Source organism: Chiloscyllium plagiosum, unplaced genomic scaffold, assembly GCF_037043375.1.
Source record: "Chiloscyllium plagiosum isolate Xiang-an unplaced genomic scaffold, Cpla_swu_hap1 HiC_scaffold_25, whole genome shotgun sequence".
Classification (NCBI taxonomy): Eukaryota; Metazoa; Chordata; class Chondrichthyes; order Orectolobiformes; family Hemiscylliidae; genus Chiloscyllium; species Chiloscyllium plagiosum.
The window spans coordinates 29315708-29337119 of record NW_028270163.1 but is presented as its reverse complement, the minus strand read 5'-3'; the positions used below and the strand labels follow the sequence as shown (position 1 = coordinate 29337119).

General features: G+C 40.9%; 1 protein-coding gene across 3 annotated transcripts in view; it reads right to left on the bottom strand.

The window, feature by feature from the left end:
• The window catches only part of mgat5b (alpha-1,6-mannosylglycoprotein 6-beta-N-acetylglucosaminyltransferase B), an 876343-nt gene extending 857666 nt beyond the window's left edge, over positions 1-18677 (bottom strand). The window contains exons 1-3 of one of the 3 annotated variants that reach the window (XM_088000554.1): positions 18583-18677; positions 18298-18344; positions 15502-15629 (exon numbers count right to left, since the gene is read on the bottom strand). In XM_088000554.1, coding sequence (XP_087856680.1) covers positions 15502-15629; positions 18298-18344; positions 18583-18588 — 181 coding nt within the window. In that variant the 5' untranslated portion in view covers positions 18589-18677. Of the gene's footprint in view, positions 1-15501; positions 15630-17464; positions 18124-18297; positions 18345-18582 lie in introns of those variants that run through there. The other 2 variants (XM_043714644.2, XM_043714643.2) reach the window with 2 other exon arrangements.
• Positions 18678-21412: the final 2735 nt, after the last annotated feature.

Here is a 21412-nt window from a genome sequence, read left to right as displayed (position 1 = left end):
GTGCCCTCCTCTCCCTGAAAACTTCGAGGGTGTTGGTGGGCACTACATACTCCTTCTCCAGGGATATCTAGGCACAAACGTAACTGCGGAGGGGGGGTGAGCAACCAGCCATAATGACGCCCTCCACAGCCCATTGCCTGGACTTGTTTATGGCCAACCTGGCCAGGCCCAGGAACAGACCCACAAGGAGATCCTCTGACCTGACCTCCGCTCCCCCGCCCCCTCACCGGGTGCCCAAAGATCAGGAGTGCGAGACAGAAGTGCAACCAAAAATATAAAAGCAGGTTTTTGAGGAAAACAAAAAGGGAGTGCAGATGCCCAGAATATACGTGGTTCACAGACTCCACAGCACCACAGAACAAGCAGTTGGGCTGGGGGTCCGCAAACCACCACCATCTGTGGTTGCAGGGGACTGCTGCGTGCAGCACCCTCTACCCCGGATCCCTGAGAGAAAGGGGGAGGACTCCCACGTAGGGAGGCCTCCACTGGGGATCCCCACTGCCTGGTGGCAAATGGGCACGCCAAGGTGTGTCTGGGCGGTGGATGAGGGAGAAGAGGTGGATGGTGTGCAGCAGCAGCCTGTACAGGGCCCACTATTATACCTCCCTAAAGAGAACAAAACTCAAACCCCTAAGGTGGCTCAGGTTGTAGGGCACAGCTCCTGTGGGAGGTACTGCACTTTGGGACCAACGTGAAATTCTGTCTGGGAAACTCCTGTTTATATCTGTCAGCCAGGGCTCCCTGATTTACCAGATTAACAGCCCCAATCAGGGAACCCCTATTCCATGATTTCTAGCTGGCTGACCTCATTGCAATCACTACAGTTACTCCATGACTCGAAGAAGGAGCTGCTAGAGGGAGAGGCAACTATTTGTCCCTAGTGATCTCCTGTTAACGATATCCTTGCAATTGGTGGAGCCTTCCCCTTTCTTCATCCTGAATATTAATTTGTACCAACCACCATCTTGAGGCGTTCGTGAACTCTTCCACCAGTCTGAGTAGCACCCTGTTTCTGCATCGGTCTCCAGAGCTATTGACTCTCCATTTGGTCTGGCAGGACCAGAAATCTAGCCTTCTTCTTTATTTGGTCTGTAGTTCCTTAGGCAGCCATTTAGAAGGTCATCCATATCAAAATTACTAAATTAGTCCTATGGCCAATAAGGGTGAGGTCAGGACCCACATTCCAGCCCAATGTTGGGATCCTGAAGGCATCATGTTATTTACCTGTCCCTCATAATGAAGTGCTCTATACAGTCATAGAGGCAAAATTAATTTAAACACATATAAGGATAGGTATTGATTTAGAAACTAATTGTATCAAAGAATAACAAAAAAATGCATGGTCGTATAATTAGAAGGTAAACAACAGAACCTACTATATATTGAATAGTCTGTTGTCATTCTCAATGTCCTGTCACTTGCATGAAGGAGCAAAAGGACACACAAGTTATGTACTAATGGTTGATTTTATTAACAACTCCATTCATTTTCTAATTGCTCAACTACAATATTATTGAGAGAAAGTGTCATTTGCGTATGCTGGAGATCAGATTCAAAATGTGTGGTGCTGGAAAAGCACAGCAGGTCAGGCAGCATCCGAGGAGCAGGAGAGTCAATGTTTCAGGCATAAGCCCTTCATCAGGAATGTGGTGGGGCATGGGGAGCCCAAGGGGACTGAGAAATAAATGGGAGGGGAGTGGGGCTAGGGATAAGGTAGCTTGGAAGGCAATAGGTAGATGAAGGTAGGGGTGAAGGTGATAGGTCAGAGCGGATGGTGGAGCGGATAAGTGGGAAGGAAGATGGACAGGTAGGACAGTTCAAGAGGGAGTTGCTAAATTGGAGGGTTGGATCTGAGATAAGGTGTTGGGAAGGGAAATAAGGAAACTGGTGAAATTGACGTTGATGCCGTGCAGTTGGAGGGTCCTAAGGTGGAAGTTGAGGCATTTTTCCTCCAGGCATCGAGTGCCTCGGATTTGGTGGTGGAGGAGACCTTGGGATCATCCAACCACACGCCATCAATGAGACCAGTTTCCTCATCTCCCCTCCCCCCAACTTATCTCAGATCCAACCGTCCAACTTGGCACCACCCTCTTGAACTGTCCCACCTATCCGATCCACTCTCCACTCTGACCTATCACCATCAGCCCCCATCTTCATCTACCTATTGCCTTCCAAGCTACCTTACCCTCAGCTCCACACCCCTCCCAATTTCTACTCAGCTCCCTTGCACACCACCCCCCCGCCCCCGCATTCCTGATGAAGAGCTTATACCTGAAATGTCGACTCTCCTGCTCCTCAGATGCTGCCTGACCTGCTGTGCTTTTCCAGCTCCACACTACAATATTATTGACTCCATATTGATGTTTAAGAAATCTTTTTGACTCCAATTTATTTGAGTACTGTAGTTCTCCTTCCTGTAGCTCTCCTGCTATGTTATTTCAGCCCATCTCAATATTAGGAAGTAAACTCTCACTATTACAAGTATTTGTTTTGTACGACCTACAAAGTCAAGCCAAGTTGCGGATGGACCAGCATATGGAGCCGTACTGTTGTCATCTCACTCACATTGACAACTGTAGTCCTAGCAGAAGCTGGAGCAGTCAGTTCCACATAATATTTTTTTAAATTATCAATAATGCGTTTAGCCCCACCTGTCTCAGCCCAGGTCTCTGTGACACCTTAAATGCGAACTTCAAGTTTCAATCAGATCTTTAAAACTTTTTATTAAAAATCAACATTTATTTTATTTATATATTAAGACTGGCTGCCTGTAATTCTTTTTTCATATTCTGACATCACACTTCAAATAATTGTCCATATTTCCACACTCACACTTTTCAGGTTGGACTTCAGCAGCTGTTCATGCCCCAAAACCTTAGGGTCTGCATCATTATGGTAATATTGGGAATATACATTTTGTTATTCTAGAAAAAGCATATTGATCCATGCACAAGTCATTTTTCACTGTGAAGAACCATAGGGCATTTCTGTATGTTAAATACTGTTGCCATTACCTTCCACAAATAAGCCCTGATCTAAACAATTGTTAGAGTAGTGATGTTACCTGTTTATTGGTATATGCTATGAACCGTATGTTACTGGTTCCCTGTCGTTGCTACAGACAACAAGACTGTGTTTGGTGACAAATTGAGGCATTTGTCTACAACATTGGCAACTAAGAATGCCAAGTATCACTGTTGCTGTGCAAGATTATGTCAACAGGACAAGTTCCAACAGAGGCACAACACAAGCTCTCTCAAGAAGGAGAAGTGATCAATATGGTGCTGCTAAGATATTGGCATGTAGCCTTGCTGTTCTTCTTACATGATGATCAAACAGTTCATGAACACCATGACTAACCTGGATCAATAAATGTAACTTCAAGGCTGAACTTGAATGGGTGCCGGACACTTGAGTGTATCTATCACTATTACATCCAGCTAAACTCTAATACTTAGATCAATGACAAATGTTGGCAAGGTCCAATATTATGCCCACTCTGAGCAGTGTAGTTAGCAGCTGAGGGGAAAGTTAGTGGTTAGCAGCATTAATGTTTTGGCTGTAAATCTGTGCAGAATGAATCCTGGATTTCAAATCAGCAGCAAACCATAGAGACCATAATAATTATAGAAGCAACAATGCAGAAGCAGCAGTGAAAATCATTTTCCCAAACCCAGTCAGCCCAAGCTTTAAGAATGGATATATGCTATTATTAAACAACAGAAACCACACATTGTTTGTTTTAAAAAGGTAATCTGCACCCTAAGCGTATGCCTATGGGAAAGGGAATTGAAGGTGGTACATATCTAAATATATTTACACACATTTAACAGCTTTAATGAGGCCTGTGCCGACTTGCTCGATTTCATGCAGTACACACAAAAGAGCAAGGAGCAACTCCATCAGTTCGATATCATGGAATCAGCTTTTAATGATTATGAAAAGGTTTACCATTATTAATGTAGATTTTCCCAATGCAGATTTAATTTAGATTATCATTAAACAGTAAACATAAATTATACCACCATTGCTTTTCACTCTATTACAACCATTTTCTATCTAATTCTAAGAGCATAGCAGATAGATGGCTTCCCTTGCTCTCACTACCTATCAGTGCAAGACATCTGGAGCTGGGAGATCAAAGGACAGAATCCAACTGATTCCAGCAATACGAAGGTGAATGCTAGAACGAGGCCTGCTTTTGTGTAGATAATTAGCTCAGAAGATGGTCTGTCAGCTTCTCTGTACTCCTTATGTTTCTTTAGTGTTGCTGTATTATTGTTTTGCAGGTCTGAATAGGAACGCAAGGTAGGGAAGGAATACAACAGCAAGCTGACAAAGAAAAGGTAAAACGTTTGGCTGATGCGATAGGAAGAAAAAAACAAAGCAGAAAATTTAGCTACAGGCATTGATAAGGAAGAGTCTCTGAGGTTTTGTGTGCTGCCCTGATAAATTGTAAATGACATGCATAATCAGAAGCTCATCAACTTCCCTTGGCATTTGCATTTCCAGTCAAGTTAAAGCAGTTGGATATGAACAGCAATCCTTCAAGAAAGAATGTAGGTGAGAGGAGTCAAAGGGTTTGATGTGGGGAGAAAGTGAGGACTGCAGATGCTGGAGATCAGAGCTGAAATGTGTTGCTGGAAAAATGCAGCAGGTCAGGCAGCATCCAAGGAACAGGAGAATCGACGTTTCGAGGATGTGGGGACAGGGGTGTGGCCACAGTGCCAAGGGGATCAAATACAGAATTCGGAAAAAATTGTTTCCAGGAAACTAAGACAAAATGTCAGGAATGATTCAGTTGCAGGTAAGCAAGAAGAGACAGAAAGATCAAACAATGTTGGAAGAGCAAATTACTGAAGATGCTGGAATCTGTACTAAAAACAAAAAAATTCTGGAAATCACAGCAGGTCAGCCAGCATCCATGGAGAGTGAGCAAGCTAACATTTGGATGCAGTTAAGAGCCCTGTCAACTACAGTAGGCCATAACCATGGTTTCACACCCACTGTAGTTGACAGGACTCTCAACTGCATCTGACCACACCCGTGCTTCTGCCCTTGCTCCTTCCCATCACTCACAACAGTGTGATCAGCTTCCCACCAGCCTCTGCATTTGAGGGATCATCCTCTGCCATTTCAGACAATTCCAGCAGAGCGACACCACCATCTTCCACTCAATCCCCTGTCTGCATTTCACAGGGACCATTCCCTCCAGGACATCCCGGTCCATTCCTCAATGGCCACCATGACCAGCAACTCCCCCCCCACCAACCCCCCAGGTACTTTCCTATGTAACCGCAGAAAGTGCAATGCCTGCTCCTTCACCTCCTCCCTGCTCACCATCCAAGGGCCTAAACAGTCTTTCCAGGTGAAGCAGCATTTCACCTATACCTTCCCCAATCTGGTCTACTGCATTCTCTAGACCCAATGTGGCCTACTCTACTTTGGAGAAACCAACCACAGACTGGGTGACCACTTTGCAGAACACCTCCAGTCCATGTGCAAGCATGAGCCTGATCTTCCCTGCTCACATGCCCACTTGTCTGTCATCGGCATGCTGCAATGCTCCAGCGAATCACAGCACAAACTGGAGGAACAACATCTTCTCTTCAGACTCTGTACTTTACAATCTTCTGGACTTAATTTTGAGTTAAACATCTTCACATTGTGAACTGTCTCCCATTTCTTCCCTTTCTTTTAGCTTTAGTTACCATGTCCTGTCTTCACTGCCCCCACTCCAGTTTGGTAGTCAGACACACCATTGTTCTGCTATTCTCACATTCTGATCACTTAACCTGCTCTATCAGCACACTTTCTCTCCCCCTCCACCTATTGCAAAAATGCTGACCCCTCCACACTTCACACCATCTCTGATGAAGAGTCATCTTGACTCGAAGGGTTAACTTGCTCTTTCTCCATGGATACTGCCTGACCATTGTGTTTTCCTTTTTTTTGTTTTCAAACAATATTGGAATCTAGGTTAATTATAGGGAAAAAAAGATTCTGCTCTAACTATATTGCAAGAGATGAACACTTTGTTCGACTGCTCTCTCCCCAGCCCCTTTTCTATTCTGTTCGGGTTTTGACGATGCTATGGCTTTAAAAGGTGTATTTTGACCTTTTCTTTTAATGAAGAAAGTTTGAAACAGAAGTGTTGAGTGGTCTGCTCCAAAGCTAATAAAGTAAACAGCTTATGAGGCCTCAGTGATTTTTTTTTTAAAGTTGGAACAACAGAAGCAGCCTGAATGGGTTGGATCAAGCTCCTACAGAACCAGGAATTTTAGTTCTGGTTTTTCAAAAGCAGTAACTGTTGAGGTCTTAAAGCTGGATGTGGAAGCTGCTTTTCCTCTTTCTGCTTCAGCTAAAAGTTGGGGGTTCTCTTCCTACTGCTAGAATTGCACATGAGACAAGCTGTTTTACTGTATTTGCCTTTGCCAAGGGTGTGTTATGGAAAGTTACTATATTGGAACAGTTACTGTTTAGTAGTTAAATAATCCATTGTTCTGTTGAGTTTTCCAACAGAGTTAAGTTATTCCAATTCTTTCTTTTGTTATATTTTAACTGTGGTGTATGAATAAAATGTGTTTTGCTTCAAAACTGGTAGCTTGACCAATCAAATTGCATCTGGAATGCAATGCCTGGCACTTGCCTTTAAAATAAGGAAACATTAGGGTCAATGCTATCTTATTTTGAGGTGGTTTGGTCTGGTCCATGACAGGGTAGTATAAATTAGGTTGGTCTAAAGTTGTGAGTTTTTCTTATTGCATTACACAATAGCAGGGATGAACAATACTTTTTGTGTTGCATTTAAGAAATTAAGGACTATAACACATTTCTGGAACTCCTAAAATTGGATAGTTGAACAATTTGAAAGATGTCTTGATATATACATGTCATAATCAAGTACATAGTGAGTCAGCATAGTCGACTATTGAAGAAACTAGCATGGAAGATGTATTTGGGTGAATAAAGGGAACTAAATCCTAAGAGAACTGGTGTAAGTAAAAGGTTGCATGTTGGGCTGAAAGAAAATAAAGTAGGAGATGAGGATAAGATGAATGTTTTCCTCAGCTTGATTAGGTCAGCTGCTTTGAGGTCATGACAACTCAGTGTTGTCCACGAGATCCCAGTATGATATGTATTTCTGAAATTGGTGAGATTGGACGAGATAATAGCACCAGACTACATTGATAGAGTTAGTGCAGATAAGATAGGCTGAATACCTTCCTTCTGCACCTTGATAGTTCTGTGATCCTGAATTCAGTGCTAGTCTGAAATCCTGGTAAAAGTACTGTGGTCATGAGGATGTGTGTGAGTTTGGAGTTGTAAAGAGATCTGGTGCATCCACATATCCAGTGAAGATTGGAGAGAAACTCCATCAGGATGTTTTGGTCATTTGCTTGAAAGAGGACATCTGGCAAATCTAAATCCCTCCTCCAACACACAGTGAAAGAGAGAAAGAAAGTGAAAGTAAGAAAGATATAGGTTGTTCCGCTGTAACATGCATTTTGTTAATATGAATTCGCTGTAACACGATTGACAAATTGTGGACATTGTTTCTAAAGTATGAACCTTTAAAACGTTTGTTGGCTTTAACGCAATTGCATCACCAACACTTTAAGCACTGTTTCTAAAGTATGATTTTCCTATAATACAGAATTGCACAAAAACGGAACCATTGCATTATAGAAGAACTACCTGTACTGAAAGTTTACTGGTATTGCAGAATCTGGGGTCTTTGATTTAAAAAAGTCAATGTCACAGTCGTAACTATTAAGTGGAGTTGAAGGTCAAAGTCAAAGTTCAGACTTGACACATTTAGGGATTTTAAGAGCAAAGTCAAGCTGATAGAAATAGAAATAGCTCTGCAGACGGAAAGAGAAAGAGGTCAGATAGGTTAATTAAACATGTATACAATGGAAGAATTAAGGCCTGGTAGTGCAGTGGTAACATCCCTGCCTCTGAGTTTGTAGCTCTGGGTTCAATTCCCATCCCAGAACTTGATGAAAAAGGAACATATAATGTGGCCAAACAGATTTGAGTATCTGTCTGCAATTCAATCCAATACGTGAAAATAGCAGGTAGTGAGAGTAGAAAAGGTTCTTTCCTTCTCAGCCTCACAATGGAACAAACTTTGAAATTTCTACTGTCCCTGTCTAGGGCTCTATGTTACAATATGCAGGCTTGCACAGAAACTCAGACTCCCTGGATTAACTGGAACATATCACCACCAGGGAGGAAGAGAAATATGCTGTTCGTTTAATTATTCCTCGTCAAATGATGACATTTTGTGATCACATATACTGCTGTGAAGGAAAATAACTTTAGCATTTGCATGTAAATTTCTCTAGTAATTCCTTTCGAGTTTTTGGCACAAATGTAGGTCCCAAATTGCATCTCAGGTCGTTGCTGTATCCCAATGAAGTAGGATACTATGCATGCAGAAAGACGGTCAATGATCTTCTCCATTCTGTAAAGCCACTACCTTCTCTCTGCTATATCACATTCACAGGGACGCCACTCACTCCAACTCTGCCACTGCACATGCCTCTCATAAAGGCTCATGGACATTCTCACTAATGCATGCATCATGTCTACTCGGTGAACTTAGTCACCTCAACCTCCCAAAATGGACACTGGCCCTGCCCTCTGTGCTTCCTACTCATTCACCTGGGGTACCTCATTACCTCCCTTGTTCATGCTTAGTCATTAACTGTTCTTGCAAACACTTCCATTATACTCAATACCTTCTTTTGCCTCATTGCTGGAAAAACTAGCAGGTGCCCCAGACTGATGTCTCCACATAACCCCAACTGACCTAACTGTGATTCTGAGACTGGTTGCACTTGTCTTGTAGGACTGACCACGGCCTAACCTCTCGACTGCAAGGACATGGATCCCTGGTATCTTCTAGTCAAACCAAGTGCCTAATTGACCATGGTCAGCCATCTGCATTGGAATAGGACAAGTCGATTGACTAACTACGGCATTAACCTCTGAATGACTGTAATCCCCCTTCACCCAATACTGCTGCTGTGCTTTGACATTTATACATAGCCATTTGTTTGAAACACATGTAATGTGTTTTCCATGTAAATTGCTAGCACATACCGCAGATATGTGACCTAGCAGGATGCTGCACAGTGACATGTCCACCCTATTTACCATTATGCTCTCCATCATAACAAACTGCCTGCTTCTCCCTCTGCACTGACAAGAAATGTAAGCCACAAAGGACAGCAGCCTCTAACTGGGCACTGAAGACCCAGTGAGCTAAGAAAGCTATGTGACTAAGACAGAAGCTGGCAGCCTCCCTGAAAATGCTAAATGAGTTAGTCAGACCAAAGCAAGTTCAGAGCCATACGACGCATCTTGTGCAGGTGTGAAAAGCATGGGTATCTCTTCCCACAGTGACCCAACAGGATCACGAAAGTCATAAGTGTCCCTGAGTTTCAGAATAACGTACTGAAGTGGTGTGAGAGTTAGTTTGGAGTGGGCAGGATGATATGGTGAGGCTGATGGTGGTTTGCCAATGGTGACTTCCATTGATGATGGGTCGAAAAGGATGGCTGCATGGAGGGTGTTGCTGTGAGGAATTATTTGCAGGATGGCCAAGACAGGAATTCAGTGAACTGCAGCTGCCAGATACCCAGTCTGCTACACATGTAGAAATTTACATTGTTTGATTCCTCATGAAAGGTGAAAATGTGAACAAGGCAAGTTGGGACTTTAAATAAACTTAAGTATGCTTTGAAGAAGTGTCATTTAGACTTGAAACAGTAGTTTGCTCTCTCTCCATTGATGCTGGCTGACCTGCTGTGATCTCCAACATTTTTTTGTTTTCACTACGGATTCCGGCATCTGTAGTAATTTGCTCCTAATTGCATGCAAGTAAGGTAGATACCATGTAACAGTGAGATTCTAAAGTCACCAATTAAGATTTGATGGGAAAATCAAGAAAAATCTTTTCAATATTAGAGATTCTGATATTTTCCTTTTCTCTGTATTTTTCCACCTGTCTTGCTAATGATCTCGCCATGCCAGGGAGGGGAAAATTCTACCCAATGAGTTTTTCTCAATGCAATATACAACACAGACTAAAAGACAAAGTGCCAAGAATGATTCAGCTACAAGCGTTTGCATGAATTAGAGGAAACAAAGAAGGATTCTGATGCAAAGAATGACAAGTCACATCCTAAAGGACTATTTAAAAGTTATTGAAAAGACTGCGTCAATAGATAATAGATTTTAAAATTTAAAACTAAATAAACTGCAGGAGCTTTTGGTAACTGCATTATATCGGGCTGAAAATGTGTTTCTGGAAAAGCGCAGCAGGTCAGGCAGCATCCAAGGAGCAGGAGATTCGACGTTTCAGGCATGAGCCCATTTGAGAGTGTTGAGATTCCTGAAGAAGGGCTTATGCCCAAAACGTCGATTCTCCTGCTCCTTGGATGCTGCTTGATCTACTGCGCTTTTCCAGCAACACATTTTCAGCTCTGATCTCCAGCATCTGCAGTCCTCACTTTCTCCCCTAACTGCATTATATTACAGTTTAAAGCATAATTAAGATAAGTAACTCAGTTTATGGCCTGGTTTATCATTGTAAATGCTAAGTAAAACAATGCGGAGAGAAACGGGTACTTGTACATACTTGAAAACACACTGATTTTGTTTCGAGAAGGGATCAGCCACGGACAAATCAAACAGATTTTCAAAATCTCCCAAACATTAATATCATTTTTTTCCAAGTTCAGTGATCAGGCTGATTTTCTGGAATTGGTGTAAAAATCAATAGGCCTGATTCACCGTGTACATACCACTGTGAGAGATTAAGTCTATTTATACTCTGCTTTGGTGCATTACCATGTGCTCTCCAGTCCAGCTTACACCTATTTCTGAGAATTTACGAAAGATGCAAAAGCTGGCAGAAAATAATACTGTAAGATTTGGTAAGCAGATTTGTTGAACTGCTGGGGAAATTTAAAGAAATGTAACTACTTTTTGTTAATGATTTCAGAAATTTAAGTAAAACAACTAAAACACTTAAGACTTTTGCAAAATTCCCAAGACAAGGAAAATTATGTTTAATTTTATTGTGATTAATCACATGTCTAAATATAGCTGCCTAACAATAAAGTTAAAACAATTATTGGCCATACTACTATTTTTCCCAGATGTTTGGGAAAGCAAAAGTATTCTTTGAAGTACAGGGAGTGTACACTAACCTATGGGAACAGCCTGAATTACCTCTTAAGAATTGGCATTGATATCGAACCACAGCGCAAAACCAAGCGTATTTATTCAGATGTTTTTGAATGCATTCATCAACTTTGTGCTTTGAAATAAAAGGAAAGGTACATTTTATAAATGTGTTAATGTAAAACTTTGACCACATTAAAGTCTTGTGTTCAATGCATCAGAGAGCTCCAAGCTTCCAGACAGAGAGTAGGATGCTGTGGAGGTGGCGGTATTGGACTGGGATGGACAAGGTCAGAAGTCAGACCAAGTTATAATCCAACAGGTTTATTTGAAATCACAAGCTTTCATAGTACTGCCCCTTCATCAGGCGATGAACAGGCAGTGCTCCAAAATCTCATGATTTCAAATAACCTGTTGGACTATAATGTGGTGTCATATGACTTTTGATAGAGTAGGATGAGCTGAGCTTGTTGCAGTTTTCCATACCCAGGTCACCAACACCAATTATTCAAATTACCACACACCTTGGTAATTTGACATGCAGTACTGATGAAACTAAAGCAGTGCACAGGCATTTATCCCAGGGCACTTGCATACTGCAGAACATGCAGAAAACCAGGATGTGCTATTTACTTTGTCATTCTTCCACGTCTGCATGGTTTTTTCCAATCAAATTGTAAGCAATATAACAATGAGTGGATAATACTTTCACACTAAATGTAACAGAAAATCTTTGCCTCAATCTTAAAATGATGTTGCAGGGACCAAGTGGGCGCTATATTTATTTTGCATAATTTGCTTGCTTTTTTTTATGCCAACATTATTGTTTTTATTTTCAGCAGGCAATATGAAAACTGTACACATTAAATGTTCTACTCTTAACAATTTCAATTCCTTCATGCAATTAGTTGTCCAAATTTTGTAATGTACAATATACTACTTCCGTTTCCTGCACGAGCAATATTTTAGTGTTTTAGGGTGCAGGTTTGCTCGCTTAGCTGTAGATTTGATGTCCAGACATTTCAATACCTGGCTAGGTAACATCATCAGTGGCAACCTCCAAGTGAAGCAAAGCTGTTGTCTCCTGCTTTCTATTTATATCTTTCTCCTGGATGGGGTTCCTGGGGTTTGTGGGGATGTCATTTCCTGTTTGTTTTCTGAGGGGTTGATAGATGGTATCTAGATCTATGTGTTTGTTTGTGGCGTTGTGGTTGGAGTGCCAGGCCTCTAGGAATTCTCTGGCATGTCTTTGCTTAGCTTGTTCCAGGATAGATATGTTGTCTCAGTCGAAATGGTGGGTTTTTTTCCTCCATGTGGTAGGGCTACGAGGGAGAGAGGGTCGTGTCTTTTTGTGGCTAGCTGGTGTTCGTGTATCCTGGTGGCTAACTTTCTTCCTGTTTGTCCTACGTAGTGTTTGTGGCAGTCCTTGCATGGAATTTTGTAGCCGACGTTGGTTTTGTCCATGGCTTGTACTGGGTCTTTTAAGTTTGTTTGTTTCTGTTTGAGAGTGTTGGTGGATTTGTGTGCTACTAGGATTCCGAGGGGTCTTAGTAGTCTGGCTGTTATTTCTGAAACTTCTTTGATGTATGGTAAGGTGGTTAGGGTTTCTGTCTGTGTTTGGTCTGCTTGTCATGGTTTGTTCCTGAGGAATCTGCAGACTGTATTTTTTGAATATCTGTCCTTCTTGAATACGTTGTATAGGTGGTTCTCCTCTGTTTTCCGAAGTTCGTCTGTGCTACAGTGTGTGGTGAGCACAGACGAACTTCGGAAAACAGAGGAGAACCACCTATACAACGTATTCAAGAAGGACAGATATTCAAAAAATACAGTCCGCAGATTCCTCAGGAACAAACCATGACAAGCAGACCAAACACAGACAGAAACCCTAACCACCTTACCATACATCAAAGAAGTTTCAGAAATAACAGCCAGACTACTAAGACCCCTCGGAATCCTAGTAGCACACAAACCCACCAACACTCTCAAACAAAAACTAACAAACTTAAAAGACCCAGTACAAGCCATGGACAAAACCAACGTCGGCTACAAAATTCCATGCAAGGACTGCCACAAACACTACGTAGGACAAACAGGAAGAAAGTTAGCCACCAGGATACACGAACATCAGCTAGCCACAAAAAGACATGAACCTCTCTCCCTCGTAGCCCTACATACGGAGGAAAAAAACCACCATTTCGACTGGGACAATACATCTATCCTGGGACAGGCTAAGCAAAGACATGCCAGAGAATTCCTAGAGGCCTGGCACTCCAACCACAACCCCATAAACAAACACATAGATCTAGATACCATCTATCAACCCCTCAGAAAACAAACAGGAAATGACATCACCACAAACCCAGGAACCCCATCCAGGAGAAAGATATAAATATAAAGCAGGAGACAACAGCTTTGCTTCACTTGGAGGTTGCCACTGATGATGTTACCTAGCCAGGTAATGAAATGTCTGGATACCAAACCTACACACTAAATGTCAACCTTAGCTACATACCTTGCAAAAATTTTAGTTTATTTTAAGCTAGGTTTGTAATTTCTATCATTGAACTTGCTGGCTATTATATTCTGACCAATGTCACCATTGTCAAAAAAATTTAAAAATATTTTCCAATATGAGGCAAGTATCATGTTTCAAATGCAAAAATTATAAGTTTTGGGACTTTAATTTCTGGTAAAATCAAGGAATGAAGAAACAACTCTTCTGAATTCTACCCTCCAACTATCCTGGGTGGTTGTTTTTTAAAGGTTAAAGAGTGAAAGGGATGCTGATATATGAGAAACATGTGACACCTAGTACAAAACTTAGAGCAGCTGACAGCTTGCCTGTTAGACACAAAGAATCACATGAACAATCTAATTAAGAAGTAGCAGATCAGGGGAGAGAGTAAATTGGGGAGATGATGTAATTAAATAACCAGCTTGACAAATAAACCTCTAGAATTGTATAAATTGACTGCTCAAACATTGTACAAGAACAGGAATATCTTGCTGCAATTACACAAGGTGTTGATGAGGCCACATGCTGAATGGTTTTGGTTTCCATTTCCTTATCTGAGGAAGGATGTTCTTACTTTGGAGAGAGTGCAGCAAAGTTTTACCAGACTGATTCCTGGGATAGCAGGACTGGCTTTTGAGGAGCGGTTGAATTGGTTGGGATTATATTCATTGGTGTTCAGAAAAATGAGGAGGGGATCTCCTATAAACCTTTGACCTAGTCTAGTCCTCTTAGACGTTTAATGTAGAAAAGATGCTCTTGATGGTGGGGGAGTCCAGAAATAATGGTCACAGTTTAAGGTTAAGGGATAAACCTTTTAGGACTGTGGGAGAAAATATTTCAACTCAGAGGTTAGTGAGCCTGTGGAATTCACTATAAGGCCAAAATGTTACATATTTTCAAGAAGGAGGCTGATATAGCTCTTGTGGATAAAGGGATCAAATTGCACAGGGAGAGAGTAGGACTGGGACATTGAGCTCGATGATCAACCATGAATCATATTGAATAATGGAGCAGACTTACAAGGTAAATTATTTAGGACTGGGATGAGGACCAATTTCTACACCCAGAGTGATGAGCCTGTAGAATTTGTACTACAGAAAGCAGTCAAGGCCAAAATGTTGTATGATTTCAAGAGGGAGTTGGATATAGCACTTGGACTTAAAAGAATCAAAGGATACAGGAAAAGTGGAATAGATAATTGATTGGTGATCAGCCATGATCATAATGAATGGTGCAGCTGGCTCAGAGTAAAATGGCCTATTCCTGCTCCTATTTTCTCAGTGCCATAGAACCCCAATGATCATTTGGGAAAATTGGACTTCTTCTTGCATCCTTGTATTTGAATAAAAATTGTTCATTTTGATCAAGATGCCTGACTCTTAAAGCATTGTTTGCTCGATACGCAAGTAATCATCCTTTACAAAGGGGAAACAATGCTGTTTTGCTGGGAAGAGGTTTAAGTTGTTCATATCTATCATCAATGGCAAAAGTATCAGTGACTCTAAGCTGGAATTTGTCCCCCAAATCCTGGAAAAAAGATAGCAAACTACATTCAAGTTCGCCTAATGTTTGTTATTGGGAAAATGTTAGAGTCTGTTATTAAAGAAGAAATGGCAAGACATTGAGGAAAATTTCATGCAATAAAACAGGTGCAACAAAGTTTTGTTACAGGGAAATCATGTTTGACAAATTTGTTAGTGTATATGCCCAGAATCCTTTAACTTTATCAGAAATGGATGGCAGTGAACAGCTTAATGTAATGGCACTAAGCATAAATTTGCATTTACCTTCAGATTTGATACCTAATTGTCTAATGCCAAAAGGCGAGTCTCCCACTCTCTTGCCTGAAAACTGTCCGCCAAAGGAGGTCATTATAAAACATAGGGTGAAGAATCCAATCCCAGCCACAAATAACCTAGAACCAAGCAGAAAGCATATATCAGACAAGTTTAGGCCTTATGGTTATCCAGTACATATGAATACTAGAAATATACTGAGTTCTGAGTTGTATAATTGGTTGCATGTATACAGTTGTCAATTTACAGTTTTGCTTTTTTCATTTGTACACTTTGAATATGCTCTTAAATGCACAACATACTTCATTTAACTTAGTAATAAGTAATTGGATGCAATAGCATAGATGTACTGTATGACATGCTGAGCAGTATATTGTACTAAGAACAACAGACATATACTTTTGCTGTCTATGCACTTATACTAAATATTAAAAATGTATCTGAGATGCAAACTTATTTTTAATGTATTTTAAGAAAACACTTATTTTATGTTTGATACAAAGCATAAAAAGAACGGTATTATTTGTTTAATCAATACTTGGGCTTAGTTTCATTCTAGACTAGCCCTTCATTTCATTGTTGGTTTTTGGGCAGGAGATGGAGTAGGTGAATAATTTAAAACTTGAGCGGGATTGTGTAGAAGTGCATTGACAAATTATTTATTCTGACATACATCTGTTTCTATGCCTACCCTACAATGACTCTAGTATAATAGTGATCCTATTACTTTTGTCACAGTACTACATGTTGACAATGAAATTAGATCAAGTCCAGCTCCTAAAGAATATGTAGGTATTAAGTACCTGAAGCTGAGTGTCATGGAAAGGTATAGTAACATTCTCTTATTGGTATATTTTTCTTCTTAGAAATACTTTTCCTAAAAACCATGAATTCCTGACAGTACAACTTTAAGTTTCTAGCATTAATAATCAGCTTTACTTCTGCATTTTTCTCAACATGAAATATATGCCTTTTTATCTACCGTTTAGATATTGTTAAACAGGTCACCTTAGATTTCAGATCAGCACACGGAAAGTGAAAGGTCTGTTAAACATTAAAAATAACATTCTAGAGCATCCTTTTTAAATATGTTCCCAAGCTGTATGCAGTGAATTTGCAATACAGAAATAATCAATCGCTTCATGAAGTTCACCAATTTAAGAAAACATTCTAGTTTTGCCATACAAATTACTGTAATCAATATCAATGTAATTATGACCAATATTTTAAAATGTCCCATTTTTGAAATTCAATTTTAATGATTTTGCAAGACTATCAGTTCACATATTTACATTGCATTTCATACACTGATATTTTATAGATTTGTATTTTTAATTGTTATTGAGTAAGCAGCAAGCTCCAGCCCATTGCACCCACAAACCCCCCTAAATCCCACCCCAGCCACATCCTTGGTCATGTATTTAATACTATAGAAATAGCATACAGAAACAAGATCAATCAATCCAGAATAGATTCCAAAGCAAAGTAGCATCTCATAGTGGGAAGGTGAGTGATTTCAATGTGACTAGCTAGCTCCTGCTGCCCCCACCCTTCAGCCATAACTCCACACCTTACCCTCTATGTTTTAAATGTAACTTTCTATGAATGAAAAACAGAGAATATGGTATTGAGAGCCTCTCTTGGATTCAGCTCAAGCTCAATTGTTGTCTTGAATAGGAAACACCATTTGAGTCAGAGTGATCCCAGAGCTTTACTAACATAAACACTGTAGGTGTTGCTAGCATGGAAACCTGTCTTTATTATAAAATAAAGAACATTAACTGAGATTCGTAACCATGCAATCTAGACCAGCAGCAGTTACAGTGAAATTAAAGTGCAAGTTTTGCTTGACACAAACATTGAATGCAAGTGCTCCACATGAATCATATTAATCATAGTCACTGCTAAATTATTTCATAGATGTAATTGAAAATAAACTTCATGATAAACTTACCTGAAAGGCCTTAAGGTTACAAGAAACCTTCTCACCATTATTTTACCATCTGAATTTGCAGAATTCTTTGAAAGCAAAAACATCTTCCTCTCTGCGAATCATAAATATTATCTAACATAAACTTGTTCAATTTGAAGATATTTAATTATTCAATATTTAACATTGTCCATAGAACAGAATTTGTACTTATCAGGTGATTTTTCAGGTCAGAGCAAATAAAATCCATTCACAACTTTTGATTTGCTGATTTAAAACAAATCTGCCAGGCTTCCCATCTCCAGAGTGAGTCCTTGTTCAAGCTGAAGTGATGCTGCTTGATGGTGACTTTTTCAGGAAGAAGTGATGAATACAAGATGCCGAAGATAATCCTAAATTAACAGTTAAATAAGAGTCAAGGAGACTGCAGGTAAAAAAAGCACTTTAGTTGCTTGAAGGTTTCCTCCTCTCATGATCAGAGCTTGCTGTTATTCACATCCATATGACTATTGCATTGACACACTTAGGCAGGGCATCCTCATAGTCCCCCGGGTGAGATTCATACTGATTTTTGCTCAGCCGCCAGATCTAGTACAAGCAGCCACCAACAACCTCGGCATTCAACCCTTTGGACAAATGATTAGGGTTGGGGATAAGAGGCTGACTGACAGATCACAATCCAACCAGGATAGCTGGAGTGCATCAGCCTCTCTATCATAGCTGCTTTATTTCCTTCACAAAGCATGAGATGTTACATTATCTTGATGCAACAACAGTGCTAGAGCATCACCTAGTGTTCTGGGGATAGTTTGTTCCTACATTAATTCACTTTGTATTTTAACTCAATAGATTCTTACCTAAACAGGTGCTGTGTGTTTTCTATGTTACGAACCGTACTAAGATTCTGAAAAAGATAAGAAAACAGAAAGCCATAAATGTTCACAGCAACAATTTCAAGAGGAGAAAACATCTGAAATTGCCATTAATATTATTTTTTATATAATCCTAATGTTTTAGGTAATAATTATACAATCATAAATGTCTTCCCATAACTGAAAACAAAGCATTATTTTCAGTTTTTTAAAGGAATAATCCCACCATACATGTACTTCATCATATTTTGAATCACTTATCTTACTTACCCTCATGCTACCTCAATGGTGACCTGACTTGAAGTTGGGAAAAAGAAAATGATCCTTCAAATAATTGTTCATTCTCCACAATCGCATAATCATGGGACAGCTGGAATGGTAGACTCCGTAGCTAGCCTATTGTATTCGGAAATATATTGTCAACTGCCAATGATGCTGAGAAGACTGTAGGTGGCAGTAATGTTCAGCCATTGAATTTTTAAGCTGGTGGAAAGCTCTTCTGACATAGGCTGAATGAGGAAGCAGAAACACACCTTTTTTTCTGTTTCAATTTTAAAGGCACCCTTTTAGTGAAATAATTGACCAGTAAGGTTTTACATTTTATTGGTGGCAAAGTTTCAATTTTATACTTTATATATGTGAATGTAACATCAACACTCATGAAAATGATGTCAGTGAGTGAAACTTCTTTATTCACCAAGAAACACTTCGAACTTTGATGCCAAGACTTAATTTTGTCCAATCCAATCAATTTATTTTGGTTGTAATATTATAATATAGATATTATGCTTCCAAACTCCCCAACGATGTGAACAATAGCAACTCAATTGAGAAAAACCACAACAAGGGCAGAACACCCCTGGACCTCACCTTCCACCCCACCAGCCTCCATATACACTGAATTATCCTCCGCCATTTCCGCCAACTACAAACAGATCCCACCATCAGAGATACAGTTTCCTCCACACCCCTACCACTTTCTATAAAGACCATTCCCTCTGCGACTCCCTTGTCAGATCCACCCCCCCCCCTCCACCCCCCAACCAACCCACCCTCCCCTCCCGGCACCTTCCCCTGCCACCACAGGAATTGCAAAGCTTGCGGCCACACCTCACCTCTCCCCTCACCTCCAATCAAGGCCCCAAAGAAGGCCTTCCACATCCATCATGTCATTTACTGCATCTGTTGCTCCCAATGCGGTCTCCCCTACATTGGGGAGACAGGATACATACTTGCAGACCGCTTCAGGGAACATCTCCAGGACACCTTCAGCAACCAACCCCATCGGCTGGTGGCCAAACACTTCAACTCCCCCTCCCACTCTGCCAAGGATAGAGGTCCTGGGCGTCCTCCATTGCCACTCCCTTACCACCTGACGCCTGGAGGAAGAACGCCTCATCTTCTGCTTTGGGACCCTCCAACCCCATGGCATTAAATGTGGATTTCACCAGTTTTCTCATTTCTCCTCCTCCCCCCCCCCCCCCCCACCTTATCCCAGTTCCAACCTTCCAACTCAGCACCGCCCTCATGACCTGTCCTACCTGTCCATCTTCCTTCCCACCTATCCGTTCCATCCTCCTTTCAGACCTATCACCTTCACCCTCCATCCACCTACCACACTCTCAGCTACCTTCCCCCCCAGCCCTAAGCCCCTCCCATTTACCTCACCCATGGCTCACGGCCTCATTTCTGATGAAGGGCTTTTGACCAAAATGTTGATTCTTCTGCTCCTCAGATGCTGCCTGACCTGCTGTGCTTTTCCAGCACCACGCTCTTGACCCATCTCATGAATTCTCCCAGGGAACACCTCAAGGTTCCTTGCTTGCTATCTTAGCACTCATTCTCTTTGCATCTGTTTAGATTCTCACAGCATTACTGCTTTGCTTGTTTTTTTTCACATTCTGAGCTTTAAGGCTGATGGTTTTTCTGCCTTGCCTTGCAATTCAGTGCAGACACACAGCCAGGCAGCTTGTCACTGTTATAAGCAGTGATCAGTCAAGGGGATAGACCTGGTGCTGTATACAGCACTGCGTTAATGTCAACATGTCAATGTCAGTGTCGCACACGCAGTGTGTTCCCACAGCTTACAGGGCAAACACACTGCATGTACTTCAGCCATGTCTGAAAGTCTAACAGCAGGAATCCTCAGTCAACTAAGGGAGGCAACCTTCAGTCAGAGGTAACTGACAAAGCAACTCAATAAAAGTTGGGGAAGTCAATTGTGGGGATTGGAGGCAGCATGTTGGGATAAAGAGGGGACAATAATTGTGAAGAGGGGGAAATCTCAATATACAAGGAATAGAGACAATAGTGCATTCAAAGATTTGGGTTACTGTGGAAGAAGTGGTCATTGCTTCACCATAGCTTCAGACATCAGGCCTGTATCTAAACGTAGGGAAGTGAAAGGAAGAAGACCTATGGGGTCACATGGGTGGCATGAATGATATTTATCGTAAATACATTTTCATATTTGTAAATACTATAACCCGCTATATATAATACTATTTGTATAATACCATAAATAATATAACTGCTATAACCCGTGTTTATTCAACACGTATTGGCTTTAACACAAGTGAAGAATTTAGACTGTTATTTGTAGAACACAAATTTTCCTTACCTGCTTTGGCTATAATGCAATTCTGGCCCCATTAGTTTAAATGGCGATTGCATGATTTTCTTATAACGCGAGATCGCATGAGAACGGAACAATCACATTATATCAGAACTGAGTGTAAAGGCATAGAATCCTAAAGCACAGAAACAGACCCTTTGGTCCAACTCGTCTGTGCTGACCAGACATCCCAATCTGGCCTAGTCCAATTTGCCAGCATTTGGTCAATATCCCTTTAAACCCTTCCCATTCATACTGCTATCTAGATGCCTTTTAAGTGTTGTTTAATTTTTATTATCAGCTGTGTGAGCCAATGGCATTTTAGATGCAGCTACAAGAATCATGGTAGAGAAATTAGCCAGCCATAGCACCTCAAGATATTCTAATGATCTTTAAATGATAGCTGTCCTTTCCATAGCTCCCACAATTACAAATAACTTTGTCAGGACTCAATGAGGGAACATCGGATGTTGTGAAGGCTTCCAT